Source organism: Canis lupus, chromosome 7, assembly GCF_048164855.1.
Source record: "Canis lupus baileyi chromosome 7, mCanLup2.hap1, whole genome shotgun sequence".
Lineage (NCBI taxonomy): Eukaryota > Metazoa > Chordata > Mammalia > Carnivora > Canidae > Canis > Canis lupus.
The window spans coordinates 68,299,569-68,326,137 of NC_132844.1; the positions used below are offsets into that span (position 1 = coordinate 68,299,569).

At 52.9% G+C, this 26,569-nt stretch overlaps 1 protein-coding gene across 11 annotated transcripts in view; it reads right to left on the reverse strand.

Annotated features, from left to right (window-relative positions):
* Positions 1-6,913: 6,913 nt before the first annotated feature.
* The window catches only part of ANKS1A (ankyrin repeat and sterile alpha motif domain containing 1A), a 178,698-nt gene continuing 159,042 nt past the window's right edge, over positions 6,914-26,569 (reverse strand). For 6 of the 11 annotated variants that reach the window (XM_072833348.1, XM_072833355.1, XM_072833354.1 and 3 more), the window contains 12 exons: positions 18,444-18,542; positions 17,477-17,629; positions 17,256-17,363; positions 15,886-16,050; positions 14,325-14,450; positions 14,048-14,119; positions 13,776-13,862; positions 13,066-13,203; positions 11,894-12,064; positions 11,591-11,689; positions 10,979-11,076; positions 6,914-9,538 (listed from right to left, as the gene is read on the reverse strand). In XM_072833348.1, the coding sequence (XP_072689449.1) occupies positions 9,535-9,538; positions 10,979-11,076; positions 11,591-11,689; positions 11,894-12,064; positions 13,066-13,203; positions 13,776-13,862; positions 14,048-14,119; positions 14,325-14,450; positions 15,886-16,050; positions 17,256-17,363; positions 17,477-17,629; positions 18,444-18,542 (1,320 nt within the window). In that variant the 3' untranslated portion in view covers positions 6,914-9,534. The other 5 variants (XM_072833347.1, XM_072833350.1, XM_072833351.1 and 2 more) reach the window with 3 other exon arrangements.

Below are 26,569 nucleotides of genomic sequence, written 5' to 3' on the forward strand. Positions count from 1 at the left end.
CTGAGCCACCCAGTGCCCCTATATATCTGAATTCTGTTTGCTATTATTTTGGGTTTTTAAAAAATATTTATTTATTTGTTTATTCATGAGAGACACGGGGGAGGGGGTGGCAGAGACACGGGCAGAGGCAGAAGCAGGCTCCATGCAGGGAGCCCGATGTGGGACTCGATCCCAGGTCTCCAGGATCACACCCTGGGCTGAAGGCAGACGCTCAACCGCTGAGCCACCCAGGGATCCCCTGTTTGCTACTATTTTGTTACTGATTTTTTTGTGCCTATACTCATGGGGTGTATTAATCCATAGGGCCCTTTTTTTTTTTTTTTTTTTTTTTTTGTACTTTGGTTTAGTATCAGGGTAATACTAGCTCATTGAATGAATTAGGAAGTGTTCCTCCTCTTCTGTCTTCTGGAACAGATTGTGTAGTGTTGGGTGTTAATTATTCTTTAAACATTTGGTAGGAGTCTCCAGCGAATTTATCTGGTTTTGGAAATTTTTAAAAATTATAGATCCAATATTTATAATGCTATTTGAATTATCTATTTCACATTGAGTGAGTTATGGTAGTATATAATTTTTGAGGAATTGGTCTATTTTGTCTAAATTCCCAAATTTATGTGTAGGGTTGTGCAAAGTACTCACATCCTTTTGGTGTTTATAGGGTCTGTAGTGAGTCCTTGTTTCATTCTTAATATTGGTAATCTCTCTCTTTTTTTTTTTTTTTGGTCAGTTTGGCTACAGGTTTGTCAGTTTTATTGGTCATTTCATTTAAAAACCTCTGCTTCGTTGATACTTTCCCAATTTTTGTGTTTCATTTTCATTGATTTGGGTTTTTTAAAGATTTTATTTACTTATTCATGAGAGACACACAGAGAGAAGCAGAGACAGGCAGAGGGAGAAGCAGGCTCCAGGCAGGGAACCCAGTGTGGGACTCAATCCCGGGACACCAGGATCACAACCTGAGTCGAAGGAGACATTCAACCACTAAGCCCCCCAAGCGTTTCCGTTGATTTGTTTTTATCTTTCCTTTTCTTTCCTTTTCCTTGCTTTGGCTTTATTCTCTTTTTTTCAAGGCTCTTGAGGATAGAGGCTTAGCCTATTGATTTAAGACTTTTCTTCTTTCCCAATGTATGCATTTATTTAGTGCTGTGAATTTCCCTCTTGGTACTACTTTACCTTGTTCCACAAATTTTGATTTGTGTACATTTGTGTACATTTTCATTCAGTGTAATGTATATTCTGATTTCCCTTGAGGCTTTCTTTTTGACTCATGTGTTTTGTAGAAGCGTATTTATTACAAATGTTTAGAGAACTTCCTGTTATCTTCATGTTACTGATTTTTACTTTGATTCTGTTGTTGTTCAAGAGCACATTGTGTATGATTTCTAATTCTTTTAAATTTGTTGAGGTTTGTTCTGTGGCCCAGGATCAGTTTATCTCGGTATGTGTTCCATGGGCACTTGAAAACAATGTGCAATGTGCTTTTGTGGCCAAACTGTTTTATAAATATCAGTGAGATCCTGTTGGTCGATGGTGTTGGGTTCTAATATATCCTTGACGATCTTCTCTCTAGTTGTTCTATCAGTTGTTGATAGTCTCTAGTTGAGTTGAAGTCTCCAGCTCTATTTATTGTATTCGTCTTCTCAGGCTGCCATACAAATTAACCATAGACTGGGTGGCTTAAAAAACAAAACTTTGTTTTTCACGTTTGGAAAGCTGGGAAGTCCCAGACTGGCAGGGTCAGTTTCTGACAAGGACTCACTTCCTGGCTTGTGGATGGGACGCTTCCCACTATGTCCTCCTGGGTCTTCCCACTGTGCCTGTGCCTGGAGATCTCCCTCTCCCTTCCCTGCCCTCCCCCCGCCTGCAAGGCCAGCAGTCCAACTGGACTGGGACCTCACCCCGAGGAGCTCCTTTAACCTTAATTACCTCCTAAAAGCTCTATCTTCAAGTACAGCCCCCCCCCCCCCCGGGTTAGGGCTTCACCCTAGGAATTTTGGAAGGACACATTTCCACCTGCAGTGTTTATGGATCTGTCCACTTCCCTTTTCAGTTCAGTCAGGGTTTTGCTCTGTGTACTTGGCAGTCCTGGTGTTTGGTGCTCTGCCCCTGTATTGTTAGGTGACGCTCCCTCTCTCTTGTAATTTTCTCCCGCTCTGAACTCTATGAGATACTAACACCACCACGCCTGCTCTCCTTTGATTGAGGTTTGTGTTATGTCTCTTTTTCTATCCTTTTGCTCTCGGCCTGTTTATATTATTATTTGCGGTGTGTTTCTTGAGAGCATATAGTTCATATTTTTTAATTTACTCTGCCAATCTCTTTTAATTGGTGTTTTTAGACCATTTAATTAGGTGTAATTATGATGTTAGTGCTTACATGTGCCATTTTTTGTTTTCTGGCTATTCTGTTCTCATATTTGTATTTTTTTCTGACTTCCTTTGAGTTACTTGAAAAAAAGTGACACTTTTTGATTTACTCATAGCGTTTTTGAGTTTATCTCTTTGTGTAATTTTTTTGGTGTCTTCCCTAGGTATTACATGTATGCATAGCTCACCACAGTCTCCACAGTCTACTGGTCCCTTTACCTTCCCCATTTAAAAGATAATCATTTAAAATATTTCTTCTACGTATATTTAGAAACACAATAGACTGTATTTCGATTTTTGCTTCAACTATCAAACACTTTAGAAAGCTGAAGAGGAGAGGGAAAATCTTTTGGGTTTACTCGTATCTTTGTTTAACGTTTGGTCATCTTTCCAAAGCTCCAAAGCTTCCAAAGATGTTCCAAAGCTCCTTCCTACATCATTTCCTTTTTCTGTTTGGAAAGCTTTTTCATCATTCTTTTAGGGTAGGTCTGCTGGCAGCTAAGTCCTTTCTTGTCCTTCATCTGAGGATGTCTTGATTCTTCTTCATTCCTGAAGGATATCTCTGGAGGCTGTAGGACCTGGCTCGTTTTTTTCAGCACCCGAGAAATACACTACTTCCTTCTGGCTCCACAGCTCTGCTGAGAAATCCACCGTTATTCACATTACTTGTCCCTTGTAGGCAACGTAACGTGCACTCAGAAATGTTTTGTTTTTCATTTTCAGAAAGTTAAGGTTGATGTATCTTGGATATGATGTGTGATGGATTTTTTTCCGGTTTGTCTGGCTTAGGGTGTACTCAGCTTCTTGAATCTGCAGGTTGACTTCTCCCACCAAATTTGAGAAGTTTTCAGCCATTATTTTTTGGGTGCTTTTTTAACCCTCCCGCCCCCACCCCACCTTTTGGGACTCTGATGACACAAATGTTTGATCTTATGTTAAGAGTTCTGGGTCCCTGAGACTCTATATTCATTCCTCCCAGTCTATGTTCTCTTTCTGTCCAGATTGGGTCGTCTCCATTGTTCTTCTAGTGGGTGGATTCTCTTTCCTGTCCGTCCACTGGGATTTCAGTTTTGGTTATTGTATTTTTCAGGAATAGCCCTGGTACTGCTGGGCAACAGTGGGTTTCTACCAGGCCTCCTCTGGTACCATCCTGGTGGGCAAGTGGGCCCCTATGGTAACCTGGTGAGGGTAGAAAGTGAGGTCTCTGCTGGCCTCTGGTGGGCACAGCTGTTTTTCTGTCTTGTTTGGATGGAGTACAGCAGTTAGTGTCTTCATATTTTTTAAAAAGATTTTATTTATTTTATATTTATTTATGAGACACACAGAGGGAGAAGCAGGGAGCTTCTGTGGGGAGCCCAACACAGGACTCGATCCCGTGACCACGCCCTGAGCCAGAGGCAGTTGCTCAACCACTGAGGCACCTAGGTACCCAGTGTCTTCACATCTTTCTGTCCTGCCAGGCTGCCTCTCTTCTGGTCCTTTGGCTAGAGAGAGAAGACTGTTGTTTGGGCTTTGTCTGTGCCATTGTCTTGGCTGGGGCTTTTATTTGTCCTTCGCAAGAAGAATAGGGAAAAGTATGTCTACTTGATCTTCCTGGAACTAAACGTTCCAGTTTACTTTTTATTTTATTTTTTTTAAATTTTTATTTATTTATGATAGAGAGAGAGAGAGGCGCAGAGACACAGGCAGAGGGAGAAGCAGGCTCCATGCACCGGGAGCCTGACGTGGGATTCGATCCCGGGACTCCGGGATCACGCCCTGGGCCAAATGCAGGCGCCAAACCGCTGCGCCACCCAGGGATCCCATTAACCCAGTTACTTTTTAATAGCTATTGTCAAGTTTTGTCCTTTGTTACATGTGATAAAATATTATTTTCAATTTTTTTAAATGTGCACTGGGCTTTGCAGAAATGTTTGATTTTTATATAGTTGAATATATGAATCTTTTAAAAAATGGATTCAGAGTTCTGTAGCATGCTTGGAAAGAGCTTTGTTGTACTAAGATTATGAAAAAAGTCTCCATTTTCTTCTAGCTTTGTTGGGATTTTTTTTTTTTCTACATTTTAAGTATGTGAGCCACCTGGAATTTATTTTGTTGTAAGTAGGCCTAGGAATCTCCCTGTACTGTCCCCACCAGCCTCATGGCCATGCAGTCGTCCCAGGCCCATGTACTGGATAACAACTATTTTGTGGTGTTAGGGAAATTCTTTTACCTGATAAAGAGTTGCTGGGATCCCTGGGTGGCGCAGTGGTTTAGCGCCTGCCTTTGGCCCAGGGCATGATCCTAGAGACCAGGGATCGAGTCCCACGTCGGGCTCCCGATGCATGGAGCCTGCTTCTCCCTCTGCCTGTGTCTCTGCCCCCCTCTCTCTCTGTGTGACTATCATAAATAAATTTTTAAAAAATTATTAAAAAAAATTATAAAAAAAAAGACTTGCTTAAAATAATGTTCCTAATAGCAGAGTCCGGAAGGACGGAATGGCAGAGGTGTAGACACGGCCCTGAGCAATGGCCAGTTTGCACCCCTGTACTCCTTGGGTGTTAGGTGATGGCAGCTGGTGCTGTGGGAGCCACACAGCTTGGACCACGTCCATTCTGAAAGTGGCCGCGTGCCAGGAGCCGGTGTGACCCGGCAGCCTGTCAGTGTAGGAGGCCAGGGGTGGCCAGGGCTGAGGGCGTTTGGAGCTGCCCTGGGACGTGCTCCGGTCCATGCAGTTCTGCTTCCTCGGTGGCCTGGCCACTGCTCGAAGGGCCACCCTGCCGCCCGGCTTCCTGGGCCACAGGGTGTCTGAGGGGAACCACTGAGGACCTGGGGGTGTGATGGCGGAGAGGGGAGGCCTGGGAGGCTCTACCTCACTCCTCGCTGAGATGACAGAGGGGGCGTGGGGGGCCTGCCAGAGACGTGTGTGTAGAGCCCTTTCTAGACGGAGGCGCGGCGAGCAGGGCGGGCAGCTCGGGGGCCGCATCCGTTCCTTTCTTGGAGCTGCCTCAACCCACTCCTCCTGCCAGCTCTACCTGTGGCCCGACGGCAGGAATCAGTCCGTCTACGCACCCGGCAGGCTCCCGAGGCACGATGAGCCCCGCAGTGCTCGGCCTGGGCGGCCCGAGTCACAGCTGTGAGGCTTCTGAATGGTGCCAAGGGGATGGAACACATCCTGCAGCCCTGTCCCCCAGAGCAACAGGGACCCCGATTATGACCAGACCTTTCTCTCCTAGCTGTAGGGTTTCTTTTGCGTAGGGAAGAGCGCCAAGGCCCGAGAGCACGGGTGTGTGTGGGGGGTGCGGGGGCGGTGAACTGCCTGGGCTGGAAAGCCAGGTGGGGCCGTCCACGGCCAGGCTTCCGTCTGCCTGATGGCAGTGCGACCTGGCCTCAGCGGCTAGGACTGGTCGCCTCTCCATTAGCTGGCTGGCTGGGAAGGAGATTTCCCTGCTCTGGGCCTTGTTTTCTTCATAAATATACAACGGGATATTAGATTAAATCAGTGATTTTTGCTTTTAAAGCCCTTGACAGTATTTCACAGAAACTTATAAGCGCTCAGTGCCTGGGTGGCTCAGTCTGTTAAGCATCCAACTCTTGGTTTTGGCTCTGGTCATGGTCTCAGGGTCCTGAGATCAAACCCCAAGCCCCATGTCTGGCACTGTGCTCAGTGCAGGGTCTACTCGAGAGTCTCTCCCTCTCCCTCTGCCCTTCCCCCGAGTCTCTCACTCTAGTCAGTCCGTCCTCCTAAGTGTTCAGTGCTGGGCAGCTTGGGTGGAAGCCAGCATGGGGCGAGGGGCTCTGAGGACGCGTGAAGCCAGCTGGCCCTGGGAAGGTGCGGGACTTTCCGAGCCTCTGTTGCTTACTCTATAGAGATCACACCCAGAAAGTTGTCAGAACAAGATGGGTGCCTGCAAAGCTCCCATCTTTGGAGTTTGGGGCACCGTGGGGGGGGTTAGTCATATCATCTGTGCCTTTCTAAACCCTTGCCTTTAAATACCAGCTCAGGTGCCTGCCCCTCCTCCCCTGCCCCCTCCCACCCCGCCCCCAGCTCCGGGAGCACTCCTGCCCTTGTGGGTGCTCACAGGACCATACATCGTGGCCTCACGGTGTGGCTTTGGGCCAGTAGCTAGTTGTACGTGTGTCAAACTGAATCTCCACAATTGGATGAAGTTCCTTGAGGGGGACACTCTTCTTCCACAGCTGTCAATCCTCCACCCTGGCCTTGGAAGCAGACATTTGATACATATTTGTGGGTCCAGGAGCCCAGACCAGGACGCAGAGGAGCCACAGCCATAACCAGCATATGGCCCCTGCTTGGGATTCACATGAGATGTTCTAAGGAGGAGAAGGGGACCCACAGGGGCCTTACAGCTAAAAGAGTGAACGGGAACGGACGAGCCTTGGCAGCTTCCCCCCTGGAAGCGTGCTGGACAGAGCAGGTCCCCACACTTACCCCAGACAGTGCGGATGCTCATCAGTGAGCTGGAGCCAGCGTACAGCCTGTGCCTGTGCTTCTGCCAGAAAACTGCCAAGAAGCTAATTCAAGAACTCCCAAAAAGGAAGGCTGATTTCGTGTTGCTTCTCATTTATTAATCGTTCTAAGTTGTACAGTTATGAAAATAACAAAACCAAAGCCGGAAGCCCAGGAATATTTACACTCTCTCCTGTGTAGTGAGGTCAGTCTATGTCGTTGCACAGAGTGGGTATGTTTGGTACCACAAGATGTTCGTAAATCGGACAAAATCAGACTAACAATTATATGTACAGTAAAATAAAAGGGGAATTCATTCAAGTATCAAAATACAGAGACAAAGATTAAATAACAGTTTTATTACAATTCAGTCCCATTGCCACCCCATTAGCAAGCAACAACACTGTTGTGAACCGCACCTGACCAGCCTCCCGCAGGCCCAGGCATCTCAGGAGTGGGCCCGGATCAGGCTAACTCTCTCGTGTGGGACCGATTGCAGCCGTGTTTGCTGCCTATGCAGCCCGAGGCTTCTCGGGGAACTCCTGCTAGAACGTGGTGCTAGAGACCAGGGGGATGTGGGGCACTGTGAATGTGGAGCAGCGGGAAGGGTCCTACGAAAGCAGGAGAGGGGCAAGCGGAGAACCTGTGGCTGGTGAAGACACTGGGTCCCCTGAAGTCCGCCTAGAAGGGGCCTTGCACAGCTCGGAGCCCGCTCGGAACTCCGACAGGTGCAGAAGCCGAGGCTTTTCTACCTGAAGCCTGTCCTTGGAGTCACACCACTGCTGTCTAGGGAATAGGGAGTACCTGCCCCGGAGGAGAAGTAAAGAGGAAAGAAAGATCCAGTTCCTACCCTGCTTGACTATTCAGAAATAAACCAATCTCAAAAGCAAACCCAGAGCCAGAGCCACTAGCCAAGGCTTTCCAATACAAAAACACCCTGAATAAATATATAGCAGCTTCAAGGGGAGGAAACACCTACATATGATTTAAAAACAAAAAGACAGCTCGAGCAGCTCATCGTAGTGTCTACAGTTTGCTGTTTGGACCTGCCGCCTCCAGAGAGGTGCATGTAGCCGGGGCCAGGCCTCTTGCAGGGGGGAGGGAACTGTGCCAGCACCGCATGGTGGCAGCTGATGGCAGGCTCACGGGCCTTGAGAGAAGCAGGAAGCGAAGTGATGCGCAGGCATTGAGGTCCTTGTTTAGTACCGGAGAGTGGAGGGTCCCCTACCCTTGCCCAGAGAGGGGGGTGCCACCCCTGGGGTCCAGCCTCAAGTTGGCGGGGGCCAGGCTTTCCATGTCTGGCCAATCGCAGGGGTTGTGAGTGCGCCTAAGAGCACTCTCCCTGCACAGAACCCACAGGGAAGGTCAATTCACAGCCTTTGCTGGGAAAGAAGTCCCACGAAGCTGAGGATGTGGGCCCAGGGAGCAGCGTGCCCCATGCCAGTAAAGCAAGAGGACTGCTCAATTACCCACAGGAGGAAGGGCTCCCCTCTGTTCCCTACTCTGGAAGGTACCAGACAAGCAGCTGAGCCGCCTCTGCCCCTTGGCCTCACGGGAATGACCCCGGTTGCCTCTACCAACTTCAGGAGTACAGAGCAAGATTCCCAGTTAAAAAACCAAGCAAGGCAGCAGAAGGGTGGTGGCAGTGGTGCACCAGGACCCCAGCCCACCCCGAAGGCCACACTGGGGGAGACTCGAATCAACTGTCACCTTATTTAGCCTTCTCTACACTTGGAGCCAGGGATGAATCCAGCAGCTGAAATACAACAGTCAAACCAATAATTCAGAGAATCAAAGTGAGTCCTAATCACACAGACCTGATCAGACAAATCACAGATTGGCAGGTAGCAGTCTTAGCGACCTACCTGTTAATGCCCGAAACAAAGCTGCTTTTCTACTTTCTGACTGAACTCGGGCGACCCGAGGCTGCCGGGCAGCATGGGCAAGTGCCTGGCCGCCAGCAGGGCAGGCACCCAGGGGTGGCCCAGGGCTCTGGTGCCGGCTCAGACTTTGTGGCACCAGGAACTGCTCCCTCAGCTCTGGCCTCGGGGCCTGCACATTTGGAACCCCTGAAATGGGCCGGGAGCCTTTGCTTTGCCACGTGTCTCTGCGGCTGTGTTCTTACCGCAGAGGCGGTATCCAGCTCCGGACGGGCACGGGAAGTTGCGCAGCTCGTAAGGAACAGCGACAGACGTGGTTGGGTTTGAAAGGTAGACTCGAACAAACCCGCTCGATTTTGCCCACTCGTGCCTGCTTTCAGTGCACCCAGAGGCCGGCGCCTTCCTGGAACACGCCAACATCCTGTCCTAGGACAGAAGGCTTCTCAGACTGGCCTTATAGCCATGCTTGGGTCCCCTGCCCTCTGATCCGATGGCCGCCTGTCTAAAGGTTGGCAGTTTAACCTGGAGGTTTGAGCCAAGTCTTAAAAATTCATTTTATAGAAAAGTTGTTTTCTATTAAAAAATGTCTTCTGGACAAGTCACTTCTTGACTCTCTGGAGTTCAGTCTCGTCTGCTCGAGGCCTGGAGTGCGGCTTGCTCTGTAAGACCTGGTGGTGGCAGGTCCAGGCCAAGCAGCCCCAAGGGGCTGCGACAGGTAGAGGCTGGGCCTGGGTCTTCAAAGCTGCAGGTGACACAGTAGTGGTGGCGGCGGTGGCAGCGGCGGGAGCCTGTGCTCCCCACGTCTGTGTCTCCGCAGCACGGTTGGCTCCTCAGTGGCTCAGCTTGGCAGAAGCAAACACAATGGGGGGAGGAAAGGGTTAACCGTGGGGGCCTGCACAGGGTGGAGGAAACTGAAGGGAAACGTGGAAGCAGCCTGACCGTCCCGCACAGCCTCCCCCGAGCGCCCAGCGCCCACTGCGGCCTCTGCGCGGGAGGCCCCAGGACAGGCGGGCAGACAGGACACCCTCTCTGCTTCATCACCTGGGGCTTCTGCTCTGAACTCGCTGCTGGAGCTGCCCGGCTTCTCTACTGGTCTACGCTTCCTCCCGGAACCGTTGCTCCCGGTTCCTGCCTCTGAGCTGATCTGCCCTTAGGGGCGACTGTGGCTTCTTCAAAAGCCTCAGCTCCACCATCCCAGCTGGGCAGCCCGTACGGCCTCCCCTCTCAGGGGACGCAGGGGGCCGAGGGTGGCCAACCGGGGAAGGAGTGGGTGGTGGCTGCCTAGCTCTGACCCCACACCGTGGACAGGTGTCAGCCCCCAGAGGGCAATGGGCTCCCTGTCCTCGAGCGGCTCCGTTCTGGGAGGGAAGAAGGCAGACCGTGTGTGCTGGGACAGGCCTCCCTCTGGCCGGGGCCTACGGAAGGGCCTGCCCCTTGGCGAGCTGGGCCCCGGAGCCAGCCTCCTCGTGACTCGCTGGCGAAGACCTGAGGGGCCGACCGCACACCTGCCGTCCCATTCCTCGGAGCGGAAGGCCCAGCGGGACAGGAGCCCTGCTGAGGGAAGCCAGCCCGCGGGGTCCAGATGCGCAGAGCTCCAGGCTGTGGAGTCAGGCATGTGCCCGAGGCCCTTGGGCCCCTCACAGAACGCAGTCGGACCCCAGTCAGGCCACACCGCTGAGCTCGGGCTCTCCTGTGGGGAGGCCAGCACCATACAGCAGAGGACAGAGGGACAGGGCCGCAGACCAGCGTGAGCAGAGTGCAAGGGGTTCTGGCACCAGTGGTCACAGTGGTTGGTTGTGTCAGGAAAGGTGCAAAAAGACAGTTTTCTCTGGGCAGCGGCAGCCAGCCACGGCTCGGCACAGAAGACGGGAGAGGGGAGCACACAGGCCCGCCTGCTCAGAGGGAGTGGTCACTGGCGCTGTCTGGATGCTGCTTGAAGACTGCCCACCCCTCAGGACTCACAGCACCTTCCCGCTGAGGCCTCCTGGGCACACCAGGGCACCCTCAGCCCTCGGGGCGCCCACTTCTGGGGCAACTCACCCCCCTCCCCGCCAAGCTGTTCTTGCCCAGGGGGGACTTCACAGTGTCCGGTGGTGTTGGGTACAAGCTGTGAGTGGAGAGTGTCTAGAGCTGCCGCCCGGGAGGAGAGCAGGTCCCCCCAGGACTGCGGCCTTGGTGTCAGCAGCCGGAAGGAGAGCTGAGAAGAGTAGAGGTCGGATGGCAAGGCACAGTGAGACTAGTGGAGACAGGGAGCGAGCAGTTAGAAGATAGTGGTCTCATACTTGGTGCTGAGGCTCCGCTTAGAGTCTGGCTTAGGGTCCACAACCCAGGAGACGCTGGCATGGGACTGGGTGTCCGGGTCCAGGTCGGGCGGTTCCAGCTGCCAAGAAGGAGGGCAAGGGGTCAGAGAGGGAGCGCCGGGCTGGGCCGGGCCGGGCCAGGGTGGGGGCACCAGGGCCCAGCTGTCCCTTCCTCCTGCCGGGGCCATGCTGATGTCATGCCAGCACAGGGCACATGAGGGGCAGCCTCCGTTCTCCTTGAAGAGCAAGCTCCCTAGGGCTGGGGTGGCAGGAGTGGCACCCTCCCGGAGCTTCACAGGAGGGCTACCTCTAGGCCTCTCAGGGGCAACTTCTCAGAGCTGCTCAGGTAAAGAGCCTCATGCTCTGAGCCCCAGACCTATTCATGGAGGCAGGAAAACACCAAGCCTCCGGTTTCCTGGGCCAGGCTGAGGGCGCACCCCGGGTGGGCCTGTGCAGTGAGGACACACAGACAGACAGCTGAAGCAGATGCAGGGACAGCAGGAGGGCAGCTCAGGGAAGAGAGGCACTAGCATCTCAGGAAGCTCACAGTCACTTCGGGGAGACTGACACACAGACAGCAGGAGGTGTAAAGACCTTGACTCCGGGACTAACAGACGGCAGCGGTAGGTAGGAAGGACGATGGGTGGTGCAGGTGTGACAGTGACAACAGCGACTATCGGGGGGCAGCGGCACCTGGGGTGCAGAGCAAAGCAGACACAGACACGGGGTGGTGTTACCAGGGGTGCCCGGCGAGGGAGGGGATGGAAGCCCGTGGGGGACAGTGGGGGCTCATGGGGGAGGTGCTGGCTGCTGCGTGAGAAGCCCCTCCTGGTGCCCGCTCCACCCCAAGCCCCCAGAGCCCGCTGGGGTGGGGGGTAGGGGTCTGGGCCCACGTACTGCTGACTTCCTCGTGCCAACCCGAGGCTTAGGCACCGGCTTGGAAGATTTTGTTTCAATCGTCTCGGCAGCGGAGGCCCCTAGCGGCCGGGACTTTTGGGCCTGCAGGGCCAGCTGGTAGGCCACCTCAAACGCCTGCCCCAGCGTCAGGATGATCTCGTAGGTCAGGTTCTGGGAGGAGACAGAGCCCAGCTTCAGCACCAAGGTCGAGGAGCCACCAGACGGACCCCTTTGCCCAGACCCCCAGCCCAGCCTCACGGCCCTGAGCACAGGCTGGTGGTGGTGGTCAGGGGCGCGGGGGGTTGCTGACCGGAGCAGCTATGGACTTCTCAACCAGCAGATGTGAACAGAGCAGGGCCGGTGTTTTTATTAGGTTCCTGTTCTAATGTGCCACTGACGAAGTTTCTGAGTGTTGTGCCCCCAGCCCTGTCTCCCCACAAACCCTGCTTTTTACTAGGTGAGCTGTAGCCTTTGATCTTCAGGAGCGTGTGTACTGTGTTACAGCAGAAATGACTGGGAAATGTGAGCTCTGGGTAAAAGTGGCAGGAACTACAAGTATGGGTAGAGGACCCCCTTTACCTTCAGAACAAACCCCATGAAATTGCTCACATTATAGCCCCTTTTCAGACGCAGAGCCCAATTCTAAGACCACACAGCTAGCAAGTGGCAGAGCCAGGTGTCTGATGCCAGGCTGGAGCAAGCATGGACTTCCTGGGGCTGAGAATGCCTGGCCAGCTGTGTTCCAGAAGCCAGAGATTTGGGAACTAGCTATTCTCCCGAAGGATGGCAGAGCTCTGGAGAGGGGCCTGGGGGGAGGCCCCCCTCTCAGCACCACTGTGAAAAGGAAGCCGGCTGTCAGGAGGGCACTGCTGCCCCCCAGAGGAAGCTCCAGGGCACTTCAGGGAACCGGCCCCTGCAGGGTTGGGGGATGGGGTGGCGAGTGGACATGCAGCTGCAGGGAGGAGACCCCTGGCTGGAAGCGGGGAAAACCTGTCCCTAGAACCCCAGGTGAGCCACCCTCCACCTCTGTGCTTCAGTTCCATCACTGTCTACAGGGGCCTAGCCCAGATGGCCGCTGGGACCTCACCCTGAACCAGATGCTGGCCCAGTGCCACCCGCGTGCTGAGACAGCACGGCCCTGAGGCCCCCCCTGGCTGCGGGTCGCCACCCACCACGTCCACTGTGCTGAAAACATGGCAATAGTGGTGGCTGGTCTGCAGGTCCTTGGTGATGTAGGCAAAGGTACAGAGGTCCTCTGGGTCCTGGGCCGCACAGGAAATGTTCCGGATCTCGTGCTCCGCAATAACATTCTGCCAGGGAAAGTGGGGTCTGGAATCCTCGGCCCGAGGCACACCTCGAGCCTTCTGCACCACCACCTTTTCTTTGTTCCAGCCCAGGCTGTTAGCCCAATGCCACGGCTTCTCTTATCAGTCTGTCTGGTGGTGGGGGGGGTGGTGTCTAACCTTGCCCAATTTAGGTTTAGGGGTCTCCACCCTGGACCACAGCAACCGAGGGGTAAAACGTTCACATGTGACCACCAGCTCTCCAGGGTTGGGGCAAGGTGGGGAGGGCATCAGGTGGGTGGGGTACCAGGTGTGGAGCATGGAGGGAGTCCTTTGCTCCTTAAGAGAATCACATCGCTAGGTGTGAACAGGTAAGAGGAACCCACGCTGAGGAAGACCAGGGGCACCTGTCACTTGGGCAGGGCCCCAGGATCAGGACGTGTGGCAGCTGAGAGGCAGGCACCTGGGCAAGGCAGTAGGAATACAGAGGAAGACAAAGGGCTGGGAACACACTAGGCAGGATGCCCAGCTGCCGGGGGCTGGGCACTGAGGGTAGGGAGAGGGATCCCCTCCCACCGACAGTGCTGTGAGAAGCGCACCTTGTTGGAGGCATCGATGAACTTGACACCTTTGTATGTGATGGACAGGATGATAGTGGGGATCTTCTTCATGTGCTCGGTGGATTTCTACAGGAAACGAGGAGTGGGCCTGTGAATGTCCCTTCTCAAGGCCACGCCCCTCGGGGCCCCTAGGCCCCAGCCTCCCCCCAAACCTCACATAATGTGTAAGGGCCAAGAGGCTGCAGCAGGTGCCCCTAGCGAAGCCTCCCAGCCCTGCCAGCCCCCATCCACCACACACACAGACAACCTACCCGCATCTTGGCACAGGCATCCTGTGTGGATTCTGTCCCTCGGAGATCTTTGATCAGCATGGAGCCCAGATACTGAGGGAGCAGGGCAGTAGCCAGGCTGGGACCACAGTCAGACGGTTCCCTCTCCCAACCTCCTTCCCCTAGCCTGGCTGGGAGGCCCCCGTCCCCCAGGTGCTGGGGTGTCTGGGGAGCAGAGAACAGCACTGGAGCCCTGGACCTGGCCCCAGGGGCAGGCAGCAGGGAGTCTGGCCAGGCCGGGAGGGCACGGGCAACTCACATTGGCTTCGTAACCGCAGGACTCGAAGATGAGTTTCTCTGGCTGGTGTTGCCAACTCTGCACTGGGGCGTAAGGGGCAGCCAGGCTGGGGGGCCGAAGGGTCAGTTTGGCTTCGCGCTGCTCTTCCTGTACAACGGGTGGGGTCACAGATCTGCCTACCCCCTCCAGAGGAACTCCTGGGTGCTCTGCGGGCTCCAGCACACTTGAGGGCACAGGAGCCAGCCACGGGGGTTCAAGGGTAGTGGGGGAGGGCGGGAGACAAGCCAAGCAGATGCACTGTGGCGGAGGGGAAAGGTGGAGAGGCAGGGACCTAAGCCACCTGAAGGCAGGCTCTGTGGGGAAGGCTCTGAGGTAGAGATAGGAAATGACTAAAACCAAAGAGGGGAAAATAAGTACAAAGCAGGAAGGATTCCAGATCCCTGGAAGCCCCACCTCCAAGTCAGGGCCTCTGGATCTGATTCTGGGATGGGCAAGTGTCCAGTGCTAGGGAGGCATTTTATATTGTCTCCTGAGGTGGAACCTGGTGCAGAGGAAGGGGCAGGAAGCCACCGAAATGCAGGTGCCAGCTGACGGGTGCCCTAACTAGGATACAAAGAATGGGGAGGCGGGAAAAGAGGAAATATTTATGATTTCTGTTCCTGGCACTGTGCAGAAGTCTGATATGGAACAACTGAAACTCCTGGAAAACATGCTTTTTCAAATCTTGTCAAATTCACAGCTGTGACTGTACAAAGGTGAAGGACATCCCCAGGTACTGGAGAGGAGGAGTATGAGTCAAGAGGAAAAAGCAGTGAATGGGGTGGGTGTGAGGGACAGGTGCCAATCCTGTGTCCAGCTGGCAAGATGGGGGACAAGAGACAAAGCCCGGGATCCATGTGTAGGGCAGGAGGAAGGGCAGGGAAATACAACCAGGAGCCCGAATGCAAGGCCCCGTGCGGGTGAACCAGGACTGTGGGCCGGGGCCGGCCTAGGGCAAGGGCTGCAGGGCACAATAGGGGTTGAGGGGCTTCTGTGAGGGGAGATGGCACAGCTAGATGTGCCTCCCTGTTGCACCTGACCCTTCCTGCAGAAACGCAGCAGGAAGAACAGAGTCTAACCTGGGCTGTGATTTTGCTGGGCAGGTGGGGTACAGGGTGTGGAGCTGTGGAGGGGAGAAAGCTGCTCTGGGGAATAGGAGGGCAAGCAACTGGGGACCAAGAAGCAGCTGAGAGTGGGGCAGAAATGGGACTGGTGGCCTGAGGGGCTGGAAGGTAGAGGCTGTAGTCAAAGAACAGACAGTGGATCTGAACTTCTGTGGCCACATGCAGTGACAGCTGATGACAGTCATGTTGTTATAGCCCTGGGAGTCTTGGGGCTGGATGCCAGACACAGGCTGGGTGGGGCTGAGGAGAGAAAGCGGTGGCTTCCTCCTGCTGCTGATCCTGGCACCTGGATCATAGTGGCCTCCTATCCCCCCTTCTCCCACTCAGGGTCTGCCTCAGGGGACACAAGGACAGTGAAGGGTTCTGGGGGCTCTGGCCTGGTCTGGGGACCCCCGTTCACAGCTCCCCGCCTGCCCCACCTGGACTCTGAAGCGCTCTGCTCGGGAAGGTGCTGCAGGGTCATGAAGACTGTCATGCCTCCTCTTGCCTGTGTCCCCAGGAGGCAGCAGCAGGTCAGCAGAACGGCCAGTGCAGGAGTCATTTTGGCTCAGTGGGGACGATGTCTGGGAGAGCAAATCTTGGCACTGTGGTGGGGAGAAATCCAGGTAAAACTTGGAACCCGTTCAGCCAGTCTCTAAATTGTAGATGTCAGCCAGTGCTGGGGCTACTTAGGGCCCAAGAGGGGCAGGTGTATCAGTGAGAATTGGGGTGAAGCTAAGGACCGACACCAGTGGGCACCAAATAGATGGCACGCTGGCCCACAGACCTGTGGGGAGCCTGGCCCCTGGGCCCAGCCCAGGTACAGTCAAAGCAACCAGCTCTGACCTGCCAGGAGGCCCTGGCGTCCCAGTCCTGCGGGCACACAGTCACCATGGCACCCTCACTTTACCAGCACACTCCTCGGCCTGGAGCCGTAGGGGAAGCTGCTTTTATATTCATCAAAGATAGAATCATCTGTCATAATTCACTGCAGCTTCCTGGGGCACACGACCAAATGCAAAGCATTTCCTTGAGAAAACACACAGCGCTGTCAGCACCCTGAGGTCCTGTCTCCTCAGCTTTTATAACTGAATACCAGCCCTGCATTTGCTCCTCAGACCGGGCTCCTGTGTACAAGGGGGATAAGATGACACCCACTGGGTGAGGCTGCCGGGAATGGGTGGAGGTGCAGCACCTGTCGGGCACTCTGGCTCAAGAACAGATATAGTCCCAGACCTCCGTGGGGCCCTGACTCTAACCTGCAGTCAGGGATTATCTGGCTTGAGCAACAAAGCATCTGTGAGGTTTTTAAAGTCGCTGCTTCTCTAGTCCACCCCACTGCAGGGATTTTACTTCAGAGGACCTGGGGAGGATACAAGTCCTGTCATAGATTTCCAGCTTGGTCTCGGGTTCATGTCAGACTATCTGGAAGGGGGTCCTCCTGCCCCTCACCTGAACTGCCACTCATGCCTAACAGCTGGGATTTGGATATTTGTTTTCCTACTTTTTCTAACATTTTATTTTCTACTTATATTTCAACTTGACGCTTTATCATAGGCCCCGCCAGACTTCTCCGATGGAGATAGGAGGCACGTAATTGATAAATAATCAAGTCTTAACAACTCCTGCCCCATGCTCCTCTCAAGATGTGCACCGGGGACAGACTGGCCCCAGTGACAAGAGGTATCAGATTGTTCGCACCTCTTCTATGGAGGTCACACTGTCTCCAAAGAATTCCTCAAGAATTATTTTTAATTCCTAGCAATACGAAGAACACACATCTCTCCCTTTCCATCCCTCTCCGACTCACCCTCAGCTGGGAAAACCGTGGGGGCTTCTGGGGTGGTTCCTCATAGGGCCTGTCTGCGAGCGAGGCGATGATGCGCTTGCGATGGCCAAGGAGGTGCACCTTCAGGACCTGGATGGGGGTGGGAGGAAGGGTCAGGCTGTGCCTGCACCCACAGCTCCTCTCCCACCCCCAGTCTGCACCCTTGGGGGGCCAGGCCAGGCCCAAGCACAGGCTACACTCACGTTGACAAGCTCCAGTTCCCAGAGGTTCTTCACAGTATCAATAGAGCTGTAGCCACTCGACAGGAAGGAGTGCACATAGTCCTGCAGCCCCAGGGAGTCCAGCCAGGAGGGCACTGATGGGGGGCTGTTGCCATCATAGCCCAGAGCTTTCACCTATGTGCCGAGAAGGGGTGGAAGGACTGACATCACAGCCCTCATGGGACAAAAGCCCAGGGGCCCCTCCCTTCACACAGCCCCTTCTTCTGCTGCTCTGGTTTCGGCTCCCCTATCTGAGAGGCAGGGCTCTGAGAGCACACCAGCCTGGGGCAGACAGCCCTAGAGGGTATGGCTAGCGGGGAGGAAGGGTTTGCAGAAGGGCTCTCACTGAGCTCTGGCAAGGTCACAGACTTGGTGGCACCTGTGAAGTGGGTACTGGGCTCACTGGTGGGACTTGTTTGTACTTCCCAAGCTTGGGGTGAGTGGAACGAACAAGGGTACACTGGACTTATTAGCACCAGTGAGGTCAAGGGAGAGACCTGTGGGCCTACTGGCCCCTGGCTCTCCAGGGAAAAACTGCCTCGTCTGCTGCCCTGAGCATCCCTCTGCCTTCCTGAGGAAAGTGTGATGTTGGGGGTCAGATGCAGGCTGGCCTGGTCTTCAAAGTCAGGAAAGAACCCAAAGAGGCTCCAGGTGACAGGTCAAGCCTGTGGGTACCAGCTCCTGTGCTGGGCAGAAGCCTGGAGCCTCCCTCCGGACCCTGGACTGAGTCAACTGTCCCTAGTCTCTGCTGCCTTTCTGGGGCCTTAAGACTGGGCAACAAGGCAAACAGGCCTCTATGCTGCCTGCTGGGTCCCCCAGGATGCAGGGCAGACACCTTGCAGTAATCTGTATGCCCTGGAGCTGAGCACTTTCCCTCTTCTGGGTCCAGGGGGCATCAGGGAGGGGACCCGGCTCCAACCCAGGCTGAGGCTACAGAGCTGCCAGTCACCTTGGGCAGGGACTTTGCTGCCTGGAGAAGCTTTCGCCGGTGCTGGGGGTCAGTGATGCCAATATCCCGCAGGTCTTGCTCCTCCATCACGTTAGACCCCTGCAAGCAGAAGAGATTAACGTAAGCACCCTGCCGAACGGATGCAAGCCTAGTGGCAGCTTCCTGTGGCCCCTTAACCAAATTCTCCTCCTTCCCCAAAGGCACTAAGAGGAATGCAGACCCCAGCAACCCACAGAGGCCAGACCAGGCAACGAGAAGTCTTGTGCAGGTAGGGGGTGCGGCAAGCAGCAGACAAGTCTGCCCAGACAGCCCACTCCTGCCTGAGCAGCCCCCAGGTGAGCTCTGCAGTGCTGCGTGCCAGTGCTGATGGGGCCTTGGGGGGCACAGTGTGCCCTGGCTCACCCTGAGTGCATGTGCCTCAGGTTCACAAGCATCTGAGAGCTTCCTCACAGACATGCTTTCCTAACTTGAAGGGAAGGCTGTAGCAGCCAAGTCAGATGGGCAGCCTAGGAACCAGACTTATCCCAGGGAGGCAGGGAGCCTCAAAGCGGAGCCCTTAGAAAAAGGCGTCTGGCTGGCCAGGGAACTGGGGAATGCTAGGGCTGGGCCACTGAACGTGATGGGGAGGAGGAGGGCTGGTGCTCACAGGGCCCCAGTGCTTTGACTCGGATTACCCCATTTCACACTCATGACCTTGGGGGTTGTCTGCATCCTTATTTTGCGGATGAGGAAAAAGAGGCACAAAGGTCAGGAACGTACTGAGGCCACGCATCTCGTGGTGGAGCTAAGACCTGGCTGCTCCCTGTCTCCGGCCTCTAGGAGGATGTTACACCCCTCACAGTAGTGTTGCCTTGTAGGTTTTATCAGATTATGATCCACGAAAACTCACAGGTTCCATTCCGCTTTCAGCCCCAGCATGCCCCCAGAAGCAACTGATTGCTTTCTCGAATGTCCCTTCGGAGCCAGCTTCCCTTTCCCACGAATGGAATTCTTGTACATGTTGTTTGACACCTTATTCTTACTACTTAATACACAGGCATGCCTTGGAGATATTATGAGTTGGGTGAATATTGCAATAAAATGAGTCAAATGAAATTTTTGGTTTCTATCTCATACAATACTGCAGTCCATTGAGTATGCAATAGCAATTATGTCTTTAAAAATTATAAACATACCTTAATTGTAAAATGCTTCTAAAAAATGCTAACCACCATCTAAACTTTCAGTGAGTTATAATCACAGATCATCGTAAAAAATAATAAAAAAATTTAGAATATTGCAAGAATCACCAAAATATGACAGACACTAAATGAACAAATGCTGTTGGAAAAATGGTGCCCACAGACTTGATTGACACAGAGTTACCACAAACCTTCAATTTGCAAACAAACAAACAAACAAAAAAATGCGGTATCTTCAAAGTACAATAAAGCAAAGTGCAATAAAACAAGGTAAGCCTGGACACAGGAGATTGCTCCCTATCAGTACAGGTAAACTTGCCCCTTTTTTCCAAGCTGCATAATCATTGAGATTAGAAGCATATTGATATTATAAAGTATTTAACCAGTTCCCCACTGAAGGAGGACTATTTCCAATTTTAGCTTTTACAAGTAGTATTGTAGGAATACTTCCATATGTGCGTCATCTCAAGGATGGTTATCCAAGAGACTGCTTGGTCACAGCGTATTTAGAAGTCTAACACGTATCTATACTCCCATCAGTGATATGGGTGCTAGATTCCTTGCACTGTCAGCAGCATGGCGGAGAAATGGCTCATCACTGCTTATTTCTTATCGTAAGAGCGTCCTACTCATAGGGGCACCATGGCATCTCTCCAGGTTTTATCAATCAAGCATTTACATAACAATTACTATCCCACTCCACATTCTTGATGCTTGCTAACCCACTTAATAAAGTGGACTGTGGTTACCTCCACTTTATGCTCAGGAAGTTGAGGCCCAGAGAACATGAAGACCTTGTGGGGGTCACATATGTAAGCATGGAGCCAGGATTCGGCCAGGGGCTCCTGTCCAGATGCTCTAGGACCACACGTGTGGGAGCATCCGTAGCTCCTTTTCCAGGAATGACCCCCTGATAGCCTTTGTGTGTTTATCTCTGGAGGTGCTGATCTTTTCTGTATTGGATTTGGAGAAATTCTTTATAAAGAAAATTAATGCCTTTTATCTATGAATAAGAGACATTTATAAGACATTTGTTTTTTTCCAGTTCATCATTTGACTTTCATGTTGGCTTTATTTGTGCAGAAATGTTATTGGTCTGTACCTGTACCTTGTAGAGCTTCCCTCAGTGCTATCAGACTTAGAAAGAACTCTTCTCTTCCCCTCTCCAAGATTTATAAAAACAATTCTTGCATATTTTCTTGCTGTAGTTTTAATTTCATTTTTTTAAAACTAAATCTTTAATCTATCTGGATTTTTAAAAAGATTTTTATTTACTTATTCATGAGAGATACACAGAGAGAGAGAGAGAGGCAGAGACATAGGCAGAGGGAGAAGCAGGCTCCATGCAGGGAGCCCGACGTGGGACTTGATCCCTGGTCTCCAGGATCACTTCCTGGGTTGAAGGTGGTGCTAAACTGCTGAGCCACCCAGGCATCCCAAGTTGTCCATTTCTTGAAGGAGCTATCTTTTCCCTACCAATCTGAGATGACCTCTGATGTTTCCTCAATTCCTGTGTTTCTGAGATTCTTTCTGGACTACCTATTCTACTGATGTGAGTATTTCTATGCCCACTTTACAGATAAAAGAGGTTGAGTGACTCATAGCAGCTCACAGAGACCATCACCTGGTGGCCTCACCTTTGTACCTGAGCTACACTGAATGCCACTGCGGTAGCCTCCCCGGAGCCTGTGCATGGTGACAAAACCTTTGCCCCACAGAGGATACCTTCCAAGCGTTAAGCTCAAGGGAGCCCAGGTGGAGGGAGCTTTGAAGCCAGGCTGGAAGCTCCCTCTGCTCAGCCTGCAGATAGAACACACTCCTTTGCAGGGACATCAGGGAGGCCTGGGCCTACGGAAAGGCCCCTGTGAAAGGGCACCACCCCAGGTGAGGGCAGCTCCTTAGTCACCCCAAGCCCATGAGTCAGCACCCAGAGTTCCTGTAGTCCCTCTGGGCCCAGGTTTAGCGTGTGCTGATGGGAAAGGCAGAGAGAGGCAGCTACCCGCACAGACTCTCTGCCTGATGATGAGGACACTGGTGAGTTCAGTTCCTGCACAGAACAGTGCAGTTCAGGAAGTTTCTGAAGTCCTGCTGAAGCTCCAACATTTACTCCCAACCCCTCACAAGCTTTTCAGGCAACATTAATGCTGAATTGAAGACAACCAGGAAGCCCAAATCCAGCTGGAGACAGGGCCTTCATTACCCAGTCAGGAGGCCCGGGGGCTGCATGTGGCTTTGAGGAGACACAGACAGAGGGAAACAAAATAAAAACAAAGGATGTGACAGAAAATCAAAGTGGGCAGTTGCCAAGCTCATCCTGGGGGCAGGCAGGGTCTCCTGATTTCCTGCACATGCCACATTGACATCCTCCTGGATTAGTTTATGGGGGGACTCTAAGGTGCTCCAAATCTTCAAAGGCCAGAAACATTCTAGAAGTTTCCACACCTCTTTACTAAAGGGAGAAAGGGGCCCCTGCCTTTCAGAAGCATCTTCCTGAGGAGGGCTATGGGGTAGAGACTAGAATTTCTATTTCACCTTCTACCACGAATGTTTATAACCAAGGGCTACTATGAACCAGGCACTGCGCTGAGTTCCTAATTAGGGAGCTAAGAAAGTAGAACAGCTCATTGACCTAAGCATTTCAGTGAATAGAGGTTATTTCTTAGATTAAAAAAAAAAAAAGGCTTCTTAGTCTAAGAGAAATCTGAAACCCATAACTAGTTGACACTCTGCCTGGCTGGGTTCAGTTCCAAGGAAGGAGGACAGAGGTGGGACAGAGTGTCAGGGCCTCCTCATTCCAGACTCTGCTTCAGCCATTCACTGTCCTGTCACTCCGTGCTCACAACCTGGCAGGTGTTTACCCTGTTCCTCCCTTTACAGGCCAGGAACCAGGCTTCACGGCCAGTGGTGGTGCCAGGATCCTGCCATCTTGGCCACACCTGCTCTCTAGACATCTAAGGAAAAGCACAGCAAGCATTAGTCCTCAGGGTCACAAGAGTTCCCCGGGCACCGTCTGCTGGTCTTTGTGGGGGAGGTGACACACAAAGTGCCTGTGACCACGGGTCCTGACTACATCCTGACACTGTGCAAGGACTGTGCATTCATCACTTGAAAAAAAGCTCTGTCAACAAACCTTTGAAATAGGAACTGCCCAATTATACAAAGAAACTGAGGCTCAAAGAGAAGTGGCTTATCCAAGGTCACAGAGCTTTTCAGTGACAAAGGGACAGTTAAACCTCTATCTGACAAACCCTAAAGTCGTGTTCCAGGCTCTTTCTTCTTGCTTAGGTGGGGTCTGTTGTAGACAAAGCAGAGTGTGGAAGGTGCAGGGAGCAGCAGCCAGAGAACCAGAGCAGGGAATCCATCCTAGGGCCGGGGCGCACTTGGGCTCTAGCACTAATGTCCCTACCGCAGAACCTCCCTCTCACCCACCTGCTCTCCACCTCTGGGGCAGGGGCAGTGATTACTTCTTTACCGATACAGAATCCCAACTCTTAGCACTGCGTGGACCTCTGGAGGTGGGTGAGGGGAGGGCTGGCCATGGCCTCACAGTGAGGGAGAAGCAGGGTCAGGACATGGCCCAGGCCTTGGTATATGCAGCCCAAGCACCGGGCCCAGGGCCTTCAGCATCTAGGGGCCTAGAGCAGGCTGACTCAGGGAGAGGCTGACCCGTCAGAGCTCATGCAGGACAGCTTGAACCTGCTCAGTGGACTGACTCACACCACCACACAGCATCTGGGTGTCCTTCCTTGAGAATGTATAAATGAGAAATTGTGCCTGCTGTCGCAGCTGTAATTAATTTTACTTTCCATTTGAATGGTTTCTCCTTCCTGCCAGTATCCGTCATTGGGCTTCACCAGTGTGGGCACAGAAAGTTATCTCAAACGGGGCTTGTTGGTGCCGAGTGGGGATTCCAAGGCCCAGAGCCTGGGCATATAGCTCAGTGGATATGTGGAGAGGGGAACAGAGATACCTGCAGCCAGGGGCCAGGGAAGGAGCATGGACAGCAGGAAATGCCTCTGGGAGTCCAGAGGAGAGTCCTGGCAGAGGTGGAGGGAAGGGCTGTTGCAGGACCCACAGCCCTTTCTCCCTAGGTTTCCCTGGCCCTCCAGGGCTCTGGTTATCTTCAGAGTCTTCCTGACCATATAATTTTAGCAGAAGGAAACATTCTTTTGTGTCTTGAGAGGTATCTCACTTGTTGATATTTTGCTGGAAATTTCTTTAACTGTTGGGCATGTCTTCAAAAAATAGCAGAAAGGCCTAAGAACGAACATTTGGGAATGTGGCACATTGGGGTGGACCCTTCTCAGCCAAAGGGAAAAGAGGCTGAGAGGCTTGCTGAGAGGGTTCCAAGGCTGTTAGAGGCCAGAGACCTCTGCCTGTTTCACTCATAGCTTTGTCACCTACATCTAGAGCAATGCCTGGCATGTTGTCCGTATGCAATAAAAATGTTGAGTGACCAAGGGAACTTATGGTTGGAGGGGACACCACAGATATAAAAAGAAGAGTCTGAATAGTCAAAATAAGTGCTGCTGACTTTACAATTGTGACCTTTTGGAGACCTCTGTGAGGGACAAGGATGAGGACTGGGAGAGGTGGGGATGTGCTGGGGTGGGGAAGGGGAGCCTCAGGGATGTGCAGGCCTCGGGGGCAGGGTGGTGGCCGGGTCCAGGGGGGAGTTTGACATGGAGGTGGGAAGAGGGCAGAGAAGTGGGTCATGAGCCTCCCCAGCTGAGGGCACAGCACAAGCACAGGTAGCTGTGACAGAAGCCACCATTCTTGAGGGCAGTGACAAGTTGAGGGCAGTGACAAGTTGAGGGCAGTGACAAGTTCCGGGCAGTGGAAGCGGGGATGTGGGCCTGGGCTCGGGGGCTATGCCAGGGAGTTAGCTGGTCCTGCTCAGGGCAGAGGGAAGCTATCCTGTTTAGTCACAAGAAAGCTGAGGTCCAGCAAAGGACTAACTTGCCTGAGGTCACATAGCCCCGTCCCTGCCATATTCAGTTCACAGAGCTGCTTCTTTCCCATAGCCCTGAGCATGGACCTGCTGGCAGGAGCCAGGTGCTCAAGGAGTCGTCTTGTGTTTCTCTGTTCACTGCAGTCTGGCCCAGCCAATCTGTGCCTCCCGGGGGCTGTGTCACAGAACTTCCCGAACTGACACCTTCCCCCAGCTCAGTGCCCTGAGCAGCAAGAGCAGCTTATCTCAACCCCACACTCCCTGCTCTCCTAGTGATCCCCTACCCCGCTGCAGCACAGACCTGTCCTCACCTGGAGAGAGAGCTTGATGGTGACAAGTGCAGTTTCATAGAAGAGGAGGAAGAAGCACAAACATTACCAGTTCTGTTTCCGAAGCCAGAGGCCCTCTCCACCCGTCAATCTTCAAAGGGCTCCTGAGGATGGGTGCCAACAACAGCACCTCTGTTGGGCCTCACCTCCCAATTTCGTGGAAACAACACCCCTTCATGACCCTTGCTTTCCTGGTCAGGTCTTGGCATCCCCATTCTCTTCATACCAGGCACAGCATCCTGCCATCCATCTGCTACCCATTACCTCCGAACATCTGCCTTTTTGAAGCCTTAGTAGAGGTTAAGGTGCTGTATTCACCCTGCCCCCCAAATCAACAGTGGAAGTTAACTAGGCCCAAGGCAATCTGGAGTCAAAGGGCTCAAGTTCCAAGACCGCCTCAAAGCAAGCTTTACACCATGCATCTGAGGACAAAGCCAATCTGCATCCTGCAGAGAACAACTGCTATCTGCCCTCCATTGCAAAGAACATGCCACCTTACTGCCTTATGCTAGTATGGTCATGGTTGGTCTCAGTGGCTATTCTGCATCACCACAGGGAACAGTATGTCCCCTGCAAGAGCTAATGCCCCCCTAAAATAAGCAGTCAAATGAGATGCCATGGGATGGGATTAACAGGGCAGCTGAACAACCTGTCCAAAATCTTATGGGGGTGCCTAGAGGAAAACTCAAATTTCCTGACTCCTAGTCTGGTTCTCTTACAAGTAAGTAGAACCTCAACTTTTCCTTTGAGGCTTTCTCCCCTCAGTTCAATTTAACTGTGGCCTCAGCCAGCTGCTGACCTTCGCTGAGAATGCAAAGCAGGGGCACCTACCATCACTGACCTGTGCTGGTGGGAGCTGCAGAGCCAAAGGGCTTCTGTGGGGCCCCTAGCCAAGGCCAAGAGCTTACTGGGATCTGATTCCCATGGGCTCCTTTTCCCAGCCTTCTTGGGAGTGGCCCCCAACACACAGTAGATAGATGGAATGGTCTGCCTGACTCAGATTGGCACCTGCAAGGGATGGCAGTAGCACTAGCCTAGCTCACTGGCTCACACACCAGGCCCCTTCTTTGAGGCGATACACTGGAGCACAAGGCCCAGGCATAGCATGTTCCTGGGAAAGGAGGTGTGGAGACTAGAGTGGTCAGTGGGAGACGGCTCTGGGCCCCGGAGAACTTCTAGTTACGCTCAGCCATCTGTTTGAGGAGTAACCTTGGGCAAATGACTTAATCCAAGAGTCCTCAGTGGGAGTCTATGGACCCCAAGAGTCTGCTGACGGGCTTCAGGGATGCCAGTGAACACCTGGATTTTACCTGACACTTGGTGTGTGAGGAGGTCTGTGCCTCCGATAGAGACATATGGGTCCCTGGGCCCTGCCTCGCTGGCTTCACTTTCTGCACATGCACATGGTACAGACTGGAATACATAAACACTCGGACAGTCTGAGACACCAACACAGAACCCCCTGTTGCTGTTCACATTGAGGTGTTAGCAATCAGAAGCCACGGAACAGTCCGAATCCATCTTAAAGTGTACTTAGTTAATTTCACAGCCATGAAAACAGTTCTCAATTTCTTCTACTGTAAAGGGGACAGGACAAAGCCAGAGTGGAGTTACTGGGGATGCCAGCTGATACCTCAACCCCGAAGAACTCCACATGGTCTGGCA